A 20,021-nucleotide genomic window follows, 5' to 3' on the forward strand; every position below is an offset into this window, starting at 1 on the left:
TAACTGACACTTGTAACAGCACTGCTGTGTCACTTATCAGGGGGAGATAATTTCAGAGTCTGGAAATGAAATGTGCTGCCTTTTAAGGAAAACTTAGAGTGCAAACAGAGAAATGGAATGATAGACAAAACTGTGAGGGCATTCCTTTTGTAAGAATTTTAAAGAAAGAATAAAGAAAATACAGTTATCGTTTAAATCTTTTTAAACCATTCTTCTCAGTTATGCTGTATGTATTCATTCTGTTACATCCATTTTTTTGACTTATATAAACTGTTGTATCTAGAGGCACAATACAAACCATCTTTTTAACTTTAATTTTAGTTTGCTATTCAAGAAGAAAAGAGACAGAAGAATGAGAGACTGGCTCAGCATCAGAAACATGAAAACCAAATGCGAGACCTTCAGTTGCAGTGTGAAGCAAACATCAGAGAACTGCATCAGTTACAGGTTAAAAATAGATGATATTAAATGAATATTCAGTGGGAAGCTTAGGTTAATAACAGATGCAGGCAAAGCAGACACATCTTTTCCTTCATTTTTACTGATTGGTGTAGGATTTTTTTCAACTTGGCTTTCAAGGGCCTGCAGCATACTGCTTAACCAGATTCATGTAGTTACATCAATTAATGAGAAATCATTTTAAGTGCAAGAGGAGCATGAACCAGAAGCAGATGATCACTTCTAGAATATCTGTCAAGTTCCCAGTGCTATTTTCTGTAGGCAACATTTCCTTTTAACCTGATTTTGCTGAAACGTCTTTAATCAGAATAGAGGTAAGCAGCACCAGGCGTTACCCACAAGACGTTTGTAGCAATACATGGGATAAGGTGGTTTTTACAAAGTGCAGGCTGCCATTTGTACTTGAGCTTCTGGAAGGTACTTGGAAGGAATTCTCTTCTTGTGATAAGGAACTCTATTTTGTCTCTTTTTGTAGGCATTTTGTAAAAGTTGTTGCTGTATACCAGAGGCCAGATTTCCTTTTCCGTTAAATCGGCTTTTCCGTGTTTCAGGGATGCAAGGCAGTTTTAAAGCATTAAATGATCACCTGCTGATAACCTTTGTGTAGAGAAATCTTCCAATGACCAATGAAGCTAGTTCTGCTCACTTTCTTATATCCTGTGAAATAGTCCCTGACTATTCCACTAATACGCCTAGTAAATCCCCAAGTACCGTGGGAGTCTTGTGAGAGTTTCAGCTCACAAAAAATTGAGAAGATTAGGGCTACTCTGAACTTCACCGAGAAAAATTGGCCCCTAGCTGCACTCAGGTCTAGCCAAGTGCTTGTCATTTTTGTTCCTGTGGTTTTGTACTCTGCGTCAGACCCAGCTGGGACTGGAACCCTAGAAACAAGAACATGGGGTTTAGAGATTGCCATTGCCAACTGCTCTTAAAAATCAAAGATTTGATGTAGCCAAATACTTTTTTTTTTTTTTTCCTTACCATGCTTCAAAAGTCCTCTGAAAGCTAGGCAGATGCATATGTACCTTACTGAGAGGAATGTGAAGCTGATGTGTGGTTTGATTATCCTTTTCCTTTTTATAGGGCAATTCTGAGCCTGCTTCTGCGAGCACATTTCTCTCCTCTCTAAGCTCTATTTGTTAGTCTCAGCTCCTTGGCACCAAGAGTTGAAATATTTCCAAAACCATACTTTTTAATGTAATTGATTTTAATAGATTATACAAACTGTCTTTAGAAAGCAAAGCAGAAACGCTGTATGACCTTGAAAAGCATTATTAGGCAGTGAAACACAGTTTTGAGTAACACCGTCAGCTGCTGCCTTAATGATACTCAACAGTATATTTGGATTTACGAGTATTTCTTATCTCAATTGGTTCTGATGGAAGGATCAGCTTTTGATAATGCAGCCTTGTAACATACTTTTATCTCGTAATTATTCACGTCACTATTTACACGGAATAAGCTAATTAAAAAGAATTAGGACAACATATGTTGCTGTACAAATGTTGAGTTGCCTAATCTGAATTAGTTTTACATAAGGATTATCTTTATCTTGTTTTAAGAATGAAAAATGCCATCTACTGGTTGAGCATGAAACTCAGAAGCTAAAAGAGCTAGATGAAGAGCACAGCCAAGAACTGAAGGAATGGAGAGAGAAATTGAGACCAAGAAAAAAGGTAAATCAAAGCAGTTTATGAATTGGAAAATAATCAAGAGTTGGATCTATCAAATACAGACAGTACAAAAAGTATTGCAGAGGAGGAGAATCAAGCTACTGTACAAAACTGCTATAGTTCACTGAATAATTAAAGATGTTAAAAAAAAAAAAGTGCAAAAGCTGAGCAAAGGGCATGTGCAACAAAAAAGGCTTGTGTCCTACCAGCCTCTTACTGTGTTCTCTCTTGCAGTGCATGTGTGCATAGTGCGTATTTGCATATAAAACTTCTTAGCTGGAGGTAAATCTGGTTTTAGGAATATATTTCAGAAACTGGTAGGTTACTACAAAAATTGAGTGCTAAATAACAGATAGAGGGTGGTGGAGGTTGTTCTTGGGTTTTATATTTTATTTTAAAATGGAAAGTACTAGATTTTCACACAGTTCAGAGAGTACCTACAGGCAGATGATGTTCTTAGTTTGCTGTGTCTTGGTTGTCTTGCAATTTCATAATTGCTAGGTGATATTTTTTTTTTTTTTTTTGTGATGGTGTGTGAAGTTACAATGTTACATCAGACAATATGTCACCAGTATAATAGGTTTCTTGTACTTTGCCTTATAATCCTATGACAATCTGATTTTGGTTTTAGACGCTGGAAGAAGAATTTGCCAGAAAACTGCAGGAACAGGAAGTTTTCTTTAAAATGACTGGAGAATCCGAATGCCTTAACCCTTCAACACAAAGCCGGATTTCCAAATTCTATCCAATCCCCAGCCTTCACTCCACTGGGTCATAACTCTGGGAACTGCTGTAGGTTTTTTCATATTTGGAATTCTCCATCCTCATTGTCTAACCTGACTTAATCTGCAGTGTACATCAAAGGACCTAGCGCTTTTTGTTTTCAGTGGAGACAATCAGTGTCATGATCAGTTTCTTTACTTCTCTGAATGGAAGAGAAGAAAAAAAAAGTGTTGGTGTATAATGGTAATGTTATGTCCTTCAGCTGTTTCAAGAATTAAGTGTTTTTTTAATCTCAGTCTCAAAAAGTATGTTATCTATGGTTTTGACTTTAAGCCTAAAATATTAATTATACTCTTTCCAAACACAAAAAAAAAAGGTTTCTCATGTGAACATTTAAACAGTGTAATATTAGTTCTGCTACTGTGTGTTTAAGTGTCTGATTTCTCCATGAGAGAATTCCACAACTGAAACTGCCGTGAGAGGTTTAAAATTTTATAATGTTGAGCAGTGTCTTCATAGCAAGGACTGAAACTAATTACTCAGAACATGCCAATAATCAGAAAAATAAACCCTTAAGTTTAAACACGATTGGCAAAAGCAAAAGCCTTTGCAACTTCTTTAAAAAAGAAACCTCTGGCATAAATTAAACTGAGCAGATCTCCATGACGTATTTTTGTCCATTAGTTCCATAATGAAATGGGGTGCTAGTTTAATTAATACAGTGCCTGAAACACTTAGGTATGCTAGTCCTGGCAACAGGATAGTATTTTGTCATTTAAAAAAACAAAACTCCTTAGCATTGTTGTTACTGTACAAAACAGAAGATTTCTTGCTGCTACTGCATTTTTGTTGTAAATCCTCACCCTAAAATATTTTGCACTAAAATATGTAAAGGTGAAAGAAATGCTAACTTTAAAATGCACAGTTTATTATTTTCCTTAGCTATTACATGTGGTTAGTTCTACAAATTGAAAAACTGTAGAATGTATTTTTTAGAAAGCGGTGTGCAAAATGCACGTGGTTTCTCTAACTGTACCTGGAATGGGTAGAGCCATTTTTCTGTTCTTACCAAAGCCTGTTCATTTAAACTCCATCAGAAAAGTGGAGGTGGATGGTCATATTTATAAATAACCATGGCTAAAGTCTGATTTGATTAGAAGTGTTAGATTTGATTTTTTTATTTTAGTCATTTTATTTTAGAGAAAGATTTAAGTTAAATATATAGACAAACTACTTTATGAAGCTGGGTTTTTTGCTTTTGTGTTGCCACGTACTAACATAGCCTGTTTTTATTTTTCAAGTTCATACATGTACAATAAGTTATTTACCTGACTTGATCTGCGATGGAAAAATTCTGAAATGTTTCTCATATAGCCGGTAGGGAAATACAACTATATTAGGTCACTTTTACTGCACTCTTTTTGGTGGTTAGAGTTTGAGTCATATCAATACAGTATTATAAGCTGTACTTTGGTATGCTGGAGTTCAATTTGTAAAATAGTATTTGCTTTCTGTCATTTGAGGCCTGACTTTCTAGTCTCTTTGGGTATCAACTGTAAACATTGCATTAAATGTGCGACTGGTGACCATTACATGATGTTCATTTCATGGGAACAGTATTGATGCATGTGAATGAGCTCATAAATTAACATAGTACTTTAATCAGATGTGGTTGAAATCTTGGATGCTGAAATCCTTGGACGTTGAACCGATACCTTCTCAATGAAGACACTTAATTTACAGCACAGTAAAAAAAAAATAAATTGAAAATGCATGTTTTAATTTAAATTTTGTAACTTTTTGATAGCATAATTACTTTAATAGCTAGCCTTAATTTCCGGCATTTTATTATATAAATGTGTATTGTGTACTGTTGTAAATTCACATACCATATCTCTAGAATGTTATCTGTTGCTGAATGCAAAGTTCTTTAAATTGTTTATTCAGTAGGGTGAAAAGTGTCTTTGAAGGCCTTTTACTTTTTAAGCTCCACCATCATAAATTGACTGTTACTAAAATAACATTAAATAATCTTCATCTCTGTATTTAACAGAATTTGTTTGCAATTTCGTATGAAGTAGGCTCCATGCTTTACTCGGGGAGTAGACAGGGCAGGCAGTTTTCCCCTTCTGGATTTTCTCTACCTTCATCCACATTAAATCCTCAGAGGGAAATGTTAATCTTCTCCTTACATTTTTTGGCAATTTCAGTGATAACTTGCTAATACATATTGGCATACTGTTTACTTCTGTCTAAATCTTTTAAATCTTTTATTTGAAGATCCTTTTCACACAAGCCCCTGCAATCTGATGTCATTGTACTTGTACGAGTAAGTAACTGACTTCTGTGATGAAGGGAGGGATCAAATGCAGCGATTGAAGCCTTAGCAGGTGCTTGGTCAGGTCTCCAGGTGTGGAGCACTGTTAAGCAGTTGCAGCCTTGTGAACTGTGCTGAGAATTGATATCGAACGTGAAAATGTGTTTTTCTGGGGACTAACAGGAACTAGCATGGGTATTTACACATTTAGGCTGATAAAATTGGTTTTAAGTATTGCAGAACATGAAAGAGCTGTACAATATTATATTAATGTCAGAAATTTCAATTCAAATTAGTTTAGTCTCACATAGGCCTAGAAGAGATCTCCTGAGATATAAAATCCAATCTCTCTACTATCACATGTCACCTTCCTTTAATAAATGTTAGAAGCTCCATCTCCAGGGTCGTTAGGTGTATTTTCCTTAGCCAAAATGATGTACTTCTTTACTGAGTGTTTGGCAGATCTCATTTTCCCCACATGCCCTTCAAAAGATGACCACAAATCAGTATTTGCTCACCTCTGTGTTTTACTACATCGTAAATACAGTCCACAGGAAAATGAACAAAGGCAATAAAATGCATGAATCACGGTGCAATACATTGGTTGTCCTCTTGTATTAACAACTGATTCTCACAAAAAACCTGTCTGCGGGCCCACAGCCTTCGACCGATTCAGACCTCGCAACTTGTTCTTCCTGAGCTCTGAAAGCAGATTTCAGCACCTGCTGAGTCAGCTTTCTTGGCACAGGGGCCTTGAAATACAGGAGCCAGCGGCTCTACCGGCATCCTAACAGTTACTGGAACTCAGCTGTTTGCAGGATCTTGTAGTCCTCTGCTAATGCAATGCTGCTGGTAGCCCAGGGAGATCTTTGGCTAACCAAACCTCAGGTGGTCTTGCTGCCCCTGTTCTTAAGAGGTTCTGCATCTTGAATAAATTCTGTATCTCGCCTGCACGGCGCTGTCTAGGAGAGGTTACCAGCTGGGGAGGAAACAGGCTGTGTCCAGCCCTTGGCCTCCTGAAGTCCCAGGGGAGCTTCGCTGTTTACTTTGGTGAAGCGGAAATACTCCAGGATTTGTTCCTCTCTGATTCCCATAAAACAAATTTGTTTCTTTTTCCAAGTACTCTGCGGTCTCTGCTGAATACTTGAGAAGCATGTACAGCATGAAAAGATACAATATTGAGGTTGTTATTCTTATGATTGATTAGATCATTATTAACACCTTTTATAGGAAAAGCTTTGATTGAATTGACACCTGAATTCAAATTCAGAGGGGGCAGTACCGCACTGTCCTGTCCAGTGGCATTCACTCAAAGTGATTTTTCACATCACTTTTAAAATACTGATATTCATTTTGAGCTGCATCCTTTTTTTCAAACAATATTTTAAGCTAATATCCTTTTAAAATTACATTCACAGGTAGTCAATATCTAATCAATCACGTGGTTAAAAAAATTCTTCTGTCCCAGAGGCTTGTCTCTATTATAACTCCATGCTACTGAAATTTTTTTCTTAATAAATACGAAACTTAGCACCTTAACTAAGAGCCAAGCAAAGCAGTAATGTAATTACTTTCATCAGACCACAATGTCCTTATGACAGCAGTATCATGTAGGAAGTTTAAGCCAATTCTCCACCTGTAAACAGTATGTGTCTTGCAAATATTTCAAGGATACTTTGGTATAGGAAAGATTTGAATAAGGTTTTTTAAATTCAGGCACTTAAATCCACTTTTCAGGTAGCCCGATTATCTGAGCTGCTGTATAGCTGCAGCTCCCATGACCTCAGAAATGCTCATCTTCGCTGAAAACCAGGGAACAGACTAAAATGTGCATATAAGCTCACTGCTAGTTGCTTCTGCTGAGCTACTGCTTTTTGGTTGATCTGCCATGGGGAGGTGGGGCAAGTTTTTGAGGACAGTGACTAATGGTCATTGGAGGGAAGGGCAGGGAAGAGTGTTTGGGATTGTCACTATGTAGATAACTTTCTGCTTTTTATGTTGGTATTTACAATTTGGTCATTTTACTTCAAAATCTGCACTTCTGGATCTCAGAAACTTCCTTGCATTGATGTGTCCATACACATTTCCTATTCCCAGACTTCTGCCATCTTCACAGCAGATACGAAACAAGGTCAGAGAGAATTAACCTTCCTTGTTCACAGGCAAGCCAAGGCCTGGATGCCCTGTTGTTTCTCAGTCTTACAAAAGATAAGAACAGATAGAGGGAAGGAGAAAACAAAAGAAAGTTTACAGTGTTTCTCTATGTTGCTTGCAGAGCTTTTAGTTGTTCTCCATCCCTTTTCTCTTGTCTCAATCCTCATACTTCATTTCTGTAGCTACTTCTGTGCTTCTGGCATTAGGGCAGTCAGTGGAGCCAGAGAAAGAAGACAACCTCTTAAATAAGAACATGCTCAAAACCAGCTCATGGATAAAAGCTCATGTGCTTCCACTACACTGAAAGGAGAAGGGAGTGGCTGAGCCCAAAGATGCTTTAATTTACCAAAATTTCTTCTGTAATTACCAAGCTAGGTGGTAAAGCCTCTTTCTTACTGATTATTAATGCTAAAATAGTGGAAAGAACAGAAACTAGAAAGGGACATTGAGTGAAATCTGTAATGTTGAACTGTCATACCCCTGTTCTCTGTAAGAAAGCCAAGCAGAGTGGTCTTCTGTGGTAAAGCATACACATCTGAGGCATCTCCAACCTCATGTTGTCCCAGCAGTTTGTTGAATGTTTTGTGTTAACTGCAAACCAAGTTATTTTTGCCTTACAGAAAGCAACCAAAAATCATGAGATGGATGAATAATTGGCTAAGGGTCTCTGTATATACAGCTCATGGAAGTGAACTTGCAGTAGCAACCATACAACGCGGGGCGGGCGGGGGGGGAGTTGTCTTGTTTTTAAAAGTAATTTGATTTCATGGCTTTCTGTAGAATATTGTAATAATTCTGCTGTAAATACAATAAAATCACAGTTTGCTGAGATGGCCTCTGTTTTGCTGATGGAAAACTTGCATGAAATACAAGTGATGTTTGAGTGAATGGGACAATTTGGAATTTCTAAAATAACTGAGCGCAAAAGGTACTTAACATTGTGCAGTGTGTGGCTCCCTGACTGGAATAGCCGAGGGCAGGAGTGCAGATTTAGCACAAACCTAAAAGGCTGCTGTTTTCAATGACTGCCCTGCCCTGTCTGTGGGAATTCAACTTGGGGTTGTAGGAGCTCCAGTTTCTGCCCTTCAGTCCATGGGTCCCCCCCTCGTCACAGCCACCCTTCCCACAGGTACAGGCAAAGGAGCGAGGTGCTGCTGTTTGGCAGCGGAGCCCCCCAAGCAATGGCCCAAGCGCCCCAGGCTGGATTACGGAGCAAATGAGAGGTTGTAGGGCTGCGGTGCCTCAGACTGCTCTCAGCTGCCTAACCCTGCCCTGCGACACAACCTGCAAGCACAGTACAGCAGTCCTGAGTGGTTCAGGGACGGCTTCAGACATGGAAACACAGCTGCTGTGCTTAAACATGACACCACATGCATTTTGTTGTTGTTTTTAAGAGATAATTAAAAGGAAATGTCTCATCATGGCAGAGCCAGGTGGGGAGTATGAATCACCCAGAAGGACGCAGGCTTTATTGGCAAACACTGGAAGATGCTGTGGGCTGAAAGCTGACCTGGGTCGCGCAGCCCTTTGCTCTAAACTCTCCTAAGCAATAATGTGGGAAGAACACCAAAACTTGACATTGCTAACACTGGAAATAAAAATGGACAATGGGTGTTTAAACCTGGACTGAAACCAAGCAATTCAAGCAAGTCATCTTGCTACAAAAATGAGCCACTGACCTGCTTTGGCCAATACCTGGAACTAAAGTAGCATTTCAGGGCTTGTGTGCATGTGTACACGTGGCCCCAGGAACATCATAAAACTGATGTGGTGTCACACACGCGGTGACCAGGCACTGTGCGAGGGGCTGCCAGCTGCCCCCCTGCACTCCTGCACTGAAACCTTGCAGCTCAGCCATCGCCCAGCCACGAGGCTCCCCCTGCCCCCCAACACTAAAATGCTTAAACTCTGTGAGTACTGCCTCACTGCAAGGAAGAAGATGATGGCTGTGGCATCCTGGGACAATATGCAGAGGCTCTTGTTAATGTGACTGGAAACTGCTGGCATCTGGGAAGCAGCTTGGCATCTGCTCAGGTCACATACCAGTGGCGAGAAACAAAACAGCCACCAAAACCACAAGGTGTGTCTGCCCATGGTCACAGGGAAGCTGGTGCTGACTGCCCAGTGTAACACTGATCAGACAAGGTTGGGGTGAAAAACACACTTTAATTGGGCTGTTTACATTAAAAATTATTTTTTCCAATGTTTAAAAAACAGAAAAAAAATACAAAAATAACAAATTACGTTTAAAAGTGCTTCGGTTTGGTTCCTGTGCATGTCACGTCTCGCTGTGCTGGTATAAACAGGCATTGCAAAGCACGTGCTGACCCGCGCTCCCTGCCAAGTCCTTGCACGCGCTGTACCCTGTCGCTGTCTGAGCCCCTCCGGTAACAGTTTGTCCAAGGAGCTGGGGTCGGGAGTGGGGTTAATGCACGTGGTGCACTCGAGCATCGCAAAACTGCCGAGCTGGGAGGGCATCGCTTTCCAAAGCAAGTCACAGGCCGGGGTGATAGTGGGTGCTGACCCCAGGGGTCTGAAAGCTCTACAGTGGGGACTATCAGGCAGACACCAGCACCACCACGCAGCTGGGTGGGGAAGGCAGAGCCCAGCTATTTCTCCCCGTATCACCTGCTACGCTGCAGCAGCTGGGCATTGGCAGGGCTGGGCTCAGCGTCCCATGTGGGTCACTGTTTGGGGTACCTCAGTGCAGCGTGCCCCCTCCCAGAGACCCTCGAGCCACAGCCCCCCACTCAGTACCACCAGCACCTGCTTCAACAGATCCTCCTGCTTAGGACCGGCACAGCAGAGCTCGTAGAGAGGAAATCCCAGTGCAGTTAGCAAGCTTAATCCCAGGGTTTCTTATGGGGCCTTTTGTCCTGTGGGCTGAATCCGATCTCTGAAAAATCATGCATTTGGTGGGGGAGGGATTGGTTTCTTTTTTTTTTTTTGCTAGGTAGTTGGCTAGTTGTTAAAAAAAAAATAAAAATGTTTCTACATAGCTGGGAGCAATGCAAAAAGGCTGGACCGGGTGAGACAGGAAGCCCTTGTCAGCCCAGAGACATATGCCTGGGAACTCAAGGGTGCTAAGCCGAACATCAGCAACAGGAGCAAATACCCACATTAGGACCATGCTGGACACATAAAACAGCCATTCAAATCTCAGTGGCGACACTGAACTATCAACTCTAAGTGGTTAGCTGATTGGCAAGGACGTTTTAGCATTAAGACAGTGAAGATTCAGGCTAATTCTCTATAGGCCGCTGGGAATGCTGCCCAGTGCAGAACTGAGCTGCCTCGTTCCTTAAACCCCAACACTTCTTCTTTTTCTTCTGCCAACATACACTTGTTCACCTGGGGACAAGCAAATCAAAAGGAAGGTTATTTGAAAAGTTCATGTGTCGTAAAAAAAGACAAAAAAGGCCCAAACCAAACAAAAAATGGGGCCATGTGGGTTTTCCAGCAGTTCACAGAGATGGGCTGGTGTCCGGGGAATCCTTCACTCCCCGCCAGGCAAACCCTGCTCTCCTGGGAATGGCAGATGTTCATACCTTTCTCTCCTTTCTCTCCTTTTGGTCCCCTATGCCCCTGGCGTCCTGGTGGGCCCATTGGTCCAGGGTCACCTGAAGGAATGAGAAGACCAAGTTTGCTCTTGAGCATGACTGGCCCATGAACAGGGACAGGCCAGGGTAAGGAACACCGAGTTAGGATGATGGTTGGGCTGAGATCCCGAAGGTGCCACCTCCACTGTGGGGAGGATGTGACCTTGAGCCGCCCTGTGCCAGCTATCTCTGTGGACACGGAGCTGCTTCCTGGGCGTTAGAGGGCTTGAGAGGGAAAGGATGGTAAGCCTTACCTTTGGGTCCAGGATAACCCCTCTCCCCCTTTTCACCGGGTGGCCCCTGGATGGTACCATATGCTGGAGAGGGAAATGAAGGAGAGGATGAATGAGTGGGACAAACCACTTGCTAAGAGGTCTGTCCTCACTTAGAGAAGCAGAGTCACACTGGAAGGACATTTCTCTAGGTTAGATGGGATTAGACAGACTGAGAGCAAGTTTTTAAAAAATGGTTTTGGTCACAACAAAGCCCCAGGGGCAGGCTGTGATGTCATTTCACCAGCACTGCTCTGCCACTCTCTCTGGATGTCCTGGCTGTCACCAGGGCTGCAGCTGGCCCATGGTCAGGGAGGGGAATTTGAGACCAGAGCGAGCCGCTGTCTCATGTTGCGCTACATGTGCCAGCCCGGCCATGTTAAAATGCGCCACAGGGATTGCAAGCAGAGCGGCCTTCAGGGTTTGGGATGAGTTTCCTACAAGTAGTGGGAAAACCAGATGTCCTTCCTAATGACGAGACTGCACCTCCTGAGCAAGGAGGGGAAGGGGATGGAAAGACTATCTGCCTCCAGCTTTCTATCTTGACTGTATTTTTGCAGCACACAAAGGTGAAAAGATCACTAGGTCTACGAGACGTTGGAGAGATCTCATATGTATGAACCAGAAACACCAAGTCAATATGTCACTTACTTCTAAAGAAGTCCATGAGGTCCTCAGTGACATTGCCATAGGCTGCAAAGACCCTGCTGATGCCAGGGGGACCAGGAGGGCCCGGGGGACCCGCGGGTCCCTGTGCAGTGTACGACATCAGGTCCTGGAGAATACCTCGGCCTGAGGAATTAAAGATGTCATTTGAAAGGAGCTCTGGGGGACCTGTGGCTGGATGCTGAGGCAGGAAGGTGTAAGGGAGAGCTGCAGGCAGCAGGAAGGGTGAGGGAAGTGAACAGCATGACACCAGGTACAGGGGGTTAGGAGTTGTGGGCTGGGAGAAGGAGGGTCAAGACAAGCAGGCATTCCACTCACTCTGTAGGCTCTCCGACACACGGAGTGCCAGCTCATTGTAATCCAGGGAACCAGTGAAGGAGCTGCTGTAGGATCCGCTTGAACTTGCTGATCTTCTGTGTGATTCATCCTCTGTCAGCAACCCAGCGAAAGACCCATCACTGCCCAGGGAGGTATCATAAGAGCCATCACTGCCCATTGAGGCACTGTAAGACGACATGCTGCTAACGGAGCTACCATATGAGCTGCCTGTGCCCAGTGAACCTCCATGGGATCCCTCAGCACCAAGGGATCCTCCATGCAACCGCTCGGAAGTCCGTAACCCTTGGTAAGACGAAGACATAGACCCAGCCACCAAGCCACTATCTCCTTTGGGTCCTGGTGGTCCCCGTGGCCCAGGGGGGCCAGGCGGCCCTGAGATGTAGCTTCGAACTTCATCACCTGCAAAATACAAAAGGGGGGACTTCACCAGGGTACCTGGGCCCCCCAGGCTTGGCAGAGGTCCTGTGCTACCCCCTGAATGAAGACTGGAGTGTGAAATTCTGTCCCACCAATCATTGCAGTATCCCTCTTCCAGTGCCACTTCTCAGGCAGCAGGCACGTATGTCAACCTTGATCTCTACAGATGGCACGACACCCTCCTCCTTCCCATCTCTCCCACAGTTTTGGGTGCTCAATCTTGGAAACATGCCCAGTGATTTTGCAGAAGGGTGTGCTCCTCTCAGGCCAGTTTCAGCACCTCTGCCAGAACAGCCATTCTGTGACCAGTCTCCCAAAAGTGAGGGGATCCCCATATTTCTGAAAGACTGCCCTGGATGACTTGCCAGCATGAGAGCTCAGACTAATGTTGCTTCACAGCTGGCCCAGTGCTGCCCTCCAACCCCTGCATCATCCATTGCTCTGTAGGCAGGTGTTTGTCAAAGAAAATGCTTTTCCCATGGCAAAACTCTGCAGGTGACCTTACTAGGGACTCGCTGTTCAGTACAGGCCAATTGTAACTGCCCAGCACCTGTTCCTTTTGGCTCACAACATGGACTTTTGCCTTGCAGTCGGACTGAGAGGAGACAAGCTTATGGGGTGCAGTGTAGTCCTGTGTAGACCTGGCCGTAGAGGTAAGGTGTTGCTGCAGCCCCAAGTCAGGGAAGGCTCCTACAGGGCTGCCTCAGCTGTGGCAGAGCCAGCAGCCTACACAAGGCAAAGTATGGCTCGGGGTGTGTGCAGGGAGGATGGATGGCATCCCCTTACTCTTCAGGTACTGGATCAGCTCGCTCCTGAACTCGTCACTGTGGGTGATGTCAGCATAGGACAGGAGGCCGGTTCCTGAGAAGCCTGGTGGTCCTGGAGGGCCAGGAGGGCCAGGTGGGCCCTGGACTCCAGAGAGGGAGTATCCCACACCTTAAGAGAGAGGAAGAATTATTTTCCAACAGTGGGAGGACAAGGAAATCACACATGTCTGGGGATGTTGAAAGTTTAAAGGCTCCAACCCCAAATTCTACCCCTTTACAGCTGATGTTGACGAGAATTTTTTTTTTTAAAGTGACCTTGCTCTCAGTGGGCAGTCATGCCCCTGGTAAGCTAAATCTCAGCCTCAGTCCCCATAGCACCTACAAACAGAATCTCCCTGCCAGCTGTGAGAAACACAAATGCTTTACTTTGTAGGTAAGCAGAGACGTCCTCCAAAGAGGTGCCTGGTGATCCAGGGATCCCTGGGGGTCCTTGGGGCCCTGCAGGACCAGGAGGCCCAACAAGACCACTGAATTCAGAGTCTGTAAGACACAAGGGAAGAAAAGGAGTCACACAAACCACCGCAACCCTGATGAACGTTCCCTGACAATACAGGTAATGCCAGCTACAGCCAAGTATAAGGTGCTTTTTTCTCTCCAGCACCTTCTGGTGCAGCCTTCCTGCTGTACCTCACTTCCCTGTGTGTAGATGTCACATTGGGAAGTCAGGAGATCCCAAAGTGGGTAAAAGTCCCTATTTTTTAAATATACTTCAAAAAAGTGGCATAAGAAATTCCTTTATGCTGCAGAGTTTGGAGCAGACAAAGGGCTCCTCCATCCCCTTCCCCAAGACAGCACTGTGCTGCTACTGCTCTCCACAGGAGCACAGTGATCTGTCTGCAGCCCCTCATAGTCTGTGCAGGTCCTGGCAGAGCTCAGGAGGCCTGCAGTGCTGCGAAGGCAGAGGGACCATCAGAGTCTCACAGAGGGTTATATGTTGTGGTGGGCAAAAGGGGAAATTCTGTACTAAGCCTGTAAAAAAAGATCCTGGGGGTGCGTAGGGACCTATGGCAGGGGAATAAAGAAATTGGCTTACTTCGCAGGTATGCTGTCAGGTCACTGTAAGATATACCAGGTGTCCCTGGAGGCCCAGGTGGTCCAGGGAGCCCAATGCTCATCCCAGAACCTGCAAAATCAAACAGATCCAAGAGTAGCACATTATCAAAACAGTCTGCTACAGTGTGAGCAGACGGGCTGCAGGGCTTGTTCACAGGCAACACAGGAGGGACTCCTGCAGGGTGGAGTGTTCACATCAGCAGATTGTGCTGGGAACCACGGCTCAAGCCTTGTTCCAGACTTGGAGTTAAAGCTTGCCCCATTAATCCAAACACAAGGACACCTACAGACAGGCAGGCATCAGGCCTCTATTCTTGGCAAAAGCTTTGCACACCTCATGAACCCCTGACGTGGCAGGGGGCACCCCAGGACATGCAGCTCAGCTGTGACCCACTGGCTGATGCATGTGCTGTTCTCCCTGTGTCTGCCTATCTGCAAGCTGCTCTGGTGCAAAACTTTGCACCTTTGTGATTTGCCTTAATGAAATGTCCTTGCTAATAAAATGCAGCTGGCCTGCTTGAGCCGTTTGGGTGTTGTGCTTTCAAGGAGATAGTTGCAGGTACCAGGACTAGGCATTTCAGCACTGCTGCTGGGGATGCTCCAGTCCTCTCTGTCTGACAGTACTTACATGCCATATCACCCCTTTACAGATGGGAAAATGAAGCAGAAAGGTGGAATTTGTTTCAACTAACTTTAAACTTCTAAGAGTTTGTTGCCTGAGCTCCCTCGACACAAAGAGGGCAGAGATCAACTCTTCCACAGAGAGATATATCCTGGCTACAGAGCCAGTGAGAAAAGGGTTATAGAGGCACTTGAAGGTGTCTAAGATGGCTAAAATGAAATTACGTTCCTAAGCTCAGTTTTTAGCAAAGTAAGAACTCATTAATGGAGTCTGTGGATAGTATCTTAGCTACAGGGTATCTTTGTTCTCTTCCAAGTCTCTCGCAATCCCTGTGAGGATGTCTCTGTATGTAGGGATTCACACAGTCGACACTGGAAGAATTTTCACTGACAGTATGAGCTTTCTGCTCAGCTCCCAAAGGAAGAGGAAAATGCACATTAATAAAGACCATTACTTGTCATGTAGTTAATAAACCGTCTGGTCAGCTCATCATAATCCAGTGACAGAGACATGCCATCTCCCCCTGGTCCAGGAGGTCCCGGTGGGCCCTGAGGTCCAATTAGATACTGACGAATTTCTTCTCCTGGAAATGAAAAATGCATCTTTTAAGGCTGTCCAGCTGCTGCAAAGACACAAGGTGTGAGGAGTTCCCAGCCTGTGAGCTGAGCTCCCACCATTAAGGAGACCATCAAAATCTATGGATGCAAAGAACCTTTCCCCACTCTCCTCCTTTTCTGAGTGTGACCTGCCCTGTGTATGGTGTCAGAAACATTTGTGACAGGGCGGGTAACCTCCTATAATCCAGGGTTTGAGGAGGCTGAGAATTTGGATTGCTAAAGGGACCTCCTTGTGCTCTGTTTCTTCAGGACACCCTGGACAACATCTTGGGTAAAGAGAATTAAAAGTGGCTCAGCTGGGAAAGGCCATGCTGAGTTCTGTGGCATTTCAGCAGCCATTTGTCTATTTGGAATGTGGAATCTGATTCACTGGATCACATAGGAGGAGCGCAGTGTTGGCCAGCATCATCAATACTTTCAGGCACAGCAAAATGACATCCTGGTGATTTATATATCAGTCCACAGTAACAACGTGTGTAGAAAACAATACAGAGCGGGGTATCCTCCCCACCTTAAGAACAAAGACATAGCAAGGTGGGCAAGAAGGAATGGGGGGAACCCTAAGAGAGGGGAGAGCAGGAAAACAGAAGCCCAAGGTTTAGTGGGAGATTGGGGGAAATTGTGGGGAATTCCTGAAAAGGAGGGACATAAGCAGATGCCACCTAGAGAGCCAAGGAGGGGAATGGAGGGGAGAGTGGGAAACTGCAGAGTTACAACAGTAGGTATGAAAAGCAAACAGGTAAGAAAGTATAGCTTCCAGAAAGCTTGCAAACTCTCCAGTACAAGACACATAAATCTGTCTCCAAAGGACTTGGAAGGAGTCATCGCAGGTTGCTCAGCAGCACCTATGGCAGCACTTTGCCCTCCGAAGCAGCTGCTGGTAACTCCGGTTGGAGACAGGAGAGTGGAAGGGAAGGCAGATCTCCAGGCTGCTGGGATGCTTTATCCCCCAACCCCCATGTTTCCCTTGAGGGTCACTTACTCTGCAGCATGTCCAGAAGTTCTTGGTACAAAACAGAGGTAGTTGATACCGAACTGGCAAGTGACTGATAGCCACCTGAAGAGCCTGTGGGAATGAAAAGGTTTTACATCAGGCAGGATGAGACAGAAGGTGAAGAGGGGTCAGGCAGGGTCAAAGGAAAGCTGAATGAATCCATTTTAACTGGTTGAATGGTCTTCCTGTGCCCCCAGCCATGAATCAGTTGCTGTCTCACACATCCTGGTGTCTCCACAGCTGTGTGGCCTGTGCTCTTCTCACTGAGATTCCAGGCTACTTTCAAAAGCTTGAGGAATTTCATCTACTTTAGGAGGGCCCCAAGCATATAAGCCAGCCCTAGAATACTTGAGACCACATATACCAAATAAAGCCACCTCTGCTTGGATCTTGGGGGCATTACAGGGTCTAACAGCTAATGTTTAGTGTGAGACTTGTTTAAACAGCAGCAATTGTTAGTTAATCTAGCCGTTAAAATGGGACAAGGCTCAGAGCCCACCTCAGCTCTGTGGAGTTCTGGGCCAAGACTGCAGAAGATGAATAAGTAGGTTGGGGTGCTGCTACTTAAAGACTGTTGTTTCTCCTCTGGTTCTCACCTCCTAGGTGTTGCACAAGCTCAGCCGAGAGCGTGACTCAGTACAGAGCTTACCAACATGGTGCTTACTTGTCATATAGCTCATAACACGGGTAGCCAGCTCCGCATAATCCAAGTTCATCCCATCCGCAGTGGTGATAATTCCAGGTGGGCCTGGAGGGCCTGGTGGGCCTTGGGCACCAGTCAAATAATGCCTTACGTTGTCACCTAGGTAGGAAGCCCAAGATATGCCCACATCACTAGCAGGAAGACAATGGCCGTATGCAGAATTACTGGACCCTCTTCCGCTGGCAAAAAGCAGGCCAACAGAAGGACAGTTCTGCAGAGGCCACAGTGGGCAAGGGCACTTCACAGTATTCAACAGAAATAAGGCCAGAGCAGTAGAGCTGCTTTTTCTAAAGGGAGAGTGACAAGGGGCTCAGGGAGCAAAAGAGAGATCGGCATGTGTCTGATGACCGATGGCAAAATCTCATTATACTCACTCTTCAGGTAGTCAGTGACATACTGCTGAATCTCTTGAGATGAACTTCCACCTGGGCCAGGAGGACCCGGTGGCCCAGGAGGTCCTGGGGGTCCCTGAATCTGTCTGGATCCACCTAAAGAAAGCATTGTAAGGAGAAGGAGTGGCATGGTTGCATTAGACTAAGTGATGCTGAAGTGTGCTTGCATTGAGCCTTTCCCACAGGTCTGGAAAAAGCTTTGGGAATGGACTATGGAGGGGCTCCCTCTTTATCTCTAAACACAGTCAAAGCATGGGCTATTAGGCAGTATAATGTCTGCAATTAATTTGGCATCTTATAATTCAGCCTATGCAGCTCTGCAGGGCCGAGTCCAGAGATCTCCCTGGCTTCGTACTGGTCAGTTTGTGCACCGGAGTGCAATGCTGTGCAGAAATATAGGTGGAGATCCATAAAGCACTAAGGCTCATTGGGCTAACCTTACTGCCCTGCTGCTCCCAAGCCCAGCCAGCCTGGGCAGTACCAGCTCAAGAACCTCCTCACTCATCTCCATTGCAAGATATAGGTGGGCCCTGTGTGACTCCTGTCACCATGTTGTCGCATGACACCTCATGCTCTTTAAGGTGTCTGTCTTCCCAGCACCCTGAGGTAATATTCCGAGGACACAATGTGGAGAAGCAGAGGGCTTGTTCACATTGAGGGGCACTTAAGTTAATCCATATGCAGTTTTTGTGAAACTGCATTAATATCCTGCATACAGAGATGCTCTTACTCAGAATGAAAGCAGCTTAATTCACATGAATCCACCTGAGGCTAGGTAAGTACTAAGTACAAAGAACAAAGGACACTTTTGTTCTGATCAGTAGTTTTTCCACTAGAGGGTTCAATGCAGCTTCCCTAATCCCTTGTGGAACATGGTTAGCCAACTTAGAATCCCTTTCTTTCATGGCCTATGAGGACAAACTCTGGCTCAAAGGATTCCTAGTAAGCTGGAAACAGAAAACTTGCAATTCAGTAGTTTTTCCACTAGAGGGTTCAATGCAGCTTCCCTAATCCCTTGTGGAACATGGTTAGCCAATTTAGAATCCCTTTCTTTCATGGCCTATGAGGACAAACTCTGGCTCAAAGGATTCCCAGTAAGCTGCAAACAGAAAACTTGCAATTCTTAAATTGTCTGATTTAATGCAGGCTGTGCAAAAAGAGGTTTTGAACACAAATCCCATCAGCATTAGGTTGGCACCCACATTTGTAAAACCCAAAGGAGGTTTTTCAAAGTCTCCACCAGGATGTGAGCATTTCTTGATACTATCAGAGCAATGATGGTCTGGCCTCTTACCTCGAGATGCTCCTGGGATGCCAGGAGCGCCTGGGACACCTGCATCACCTGGAAACCAGAGTGAGACAGACAATTGTAATGGGTGTCACTGCATGTTGCATACTTGGTCATGTAAAACAGTTGAGCTACATGTTGACAGAGTAGCAACTACCCAGCCCTTGTAATGACTATCTTGAATTAGCAGCTTGTTGGGGAAGAGCAGAAAGAAGAGGCCACGGCAGCTTTCCTGAGTCTTCTGTGACCTGCCCAGGTGCCTTGTACTCAGAGCAACTCTATTGCCATGGTCCTGCTCTGCCTGAAAAGGCAGGGTGGGCACAGCTGTAGTTCCCAAAGGACCTTTAGTCTCAACCACTCTTGGCTGTGTGAGGCCACCAGCAAAGAAAGAAAGAAGATTTTTAACTTCACCTTTGGGCCCAGGTGGGCCTGGCGGGCCTGGAACTCCTGGAGGTCCCTGCATGGTGACTCTGTCACCTGCCAATTGCAGAAGAAGAGTCAGCGATTCACAGGAAAAAAGCGTGTGGACAAAATCCTGGCTCCACTAGAACTAGGCTAGAATCAATAGAGCAGGATTTTGCCCTCCAGCTTCAGCCTAGGGACAATGAATTTAAAGGAGGAAAGGGGGCACAGACTGACCGTGGGAGGGGAATGCTGAAAGGCCAGGGTCACCGGGTTCTCCTGCATGGGACACAGAAATGGAGGAGCAGTCATAGACACAGGCAAGCTACCCTGTACCCTACTGATACCTCCTGGAAGCTTCCTTACCCGTGAATCCTCGTGGACCTCGCTCGCCTGTGAACAAGGAAGCAGAGGAACAGTGTTAGCATTTGCTTTATTATGATCTGCAACATCCCAGCCCACATTGCAGAATATTATTGTGGCCTTCAACATACAGGGCAGAAA

At 44.9% G+C, this 20,021-nt stretch overlaps 2 protein-coding genes across 4 annotated transcripts in view; one reads left to right on the forward strand and one right to left on the reverse strand.

Annotated features, from left to right (window-relative positions):
* The window catches only part of SLK (STE20 like kinase), a 48,595-nt gene extending 43,695 nt beyond the window's left edge, over positions 1-4,900 (forward strand). For all 3 annotated transcript variants that reach the window (XM_075026315.1, XM_075026316.1, XM_075026318.1), the window contains 3 exons: positions 322-447; positions 2,022-2,135; positions 2,764-4,900. In XM_075026315.1, coding sequence (XP_074882416.1) covers positions 322-447; positions 2,022-2,135; positions 2,764-2,910 — 387 coding nt within the window. In that variant the 3' untranslated portion in view covers positions 2,911-4,900. The remainder of the gene's footprint in view (positions 1-321; positions 448-2,021; positions 2,136-2,763) is intronic.
* Positions 4,901-9,478: 4,578 nt separating this feature from the next.
* Positions 9,479-20,021, reverse strand: part of COL17A1 (collagen type XVII alpha 1 chain) — a 42,978-nt gene continuing 32,435 nt past the window's right edge. Inside the window, 18 exon segments of the mRNA XM_075026330.1 lie at positions 9,479-10,576; positions 10,579-10,677; positions 10,875-10,904; positions 10,906-10,946; positions 11,180-11,242; positions 11,849-11,989; positions 12,182-12,601; positions 13,406-13,555; positions 13,813-13,926; positions 14,480-14,569; positions 15,576-15,704; positions 16,721-16,804; positions 17,397-17,534; positions 17,810-17,923; positions 19,122-19,169; positions 19,527-19,592; positions 19,755-19,796; positions 19,884-19,910. Coding sequence (XP_074882431.1) covers positions 10,520-10,576; positions 10,579-10,677; positions 10,875-10,904; positions 10,906-10,946; positions 11,180-11,242; positions 11,849-11,989; positions 12,182-12,601; positions 13,406-13,555; positions 13,813-13,926; positions 14,480-14,569; positions 15,576-15,704; positions 16,721-16,804; positions 17,397-17,534; positions 17,810-17,923; positions 19,122-19,169; positions 19,527-19,592; positions 19,755-19,796; positions 19,884-19,910 — 1,853 coding nt within the window. The 3' untranslated portion in view covers positions 9,479-10,519.

Source organism: Buteo buteo, chromosome 4 (assembly GCF_964188355.1).
Source record: "Buteo buteo chromosome 4, bButBut1.hap1.1, whole genome shotgun sequence".
In the NCBI taxonomy this organism is placed as follows: domain Eukaryota; kingdom Metazoa; phylum Chordata; class Aves; order Accipitriformes; family Accipitridae; genus Buteo; species Buteo buteo.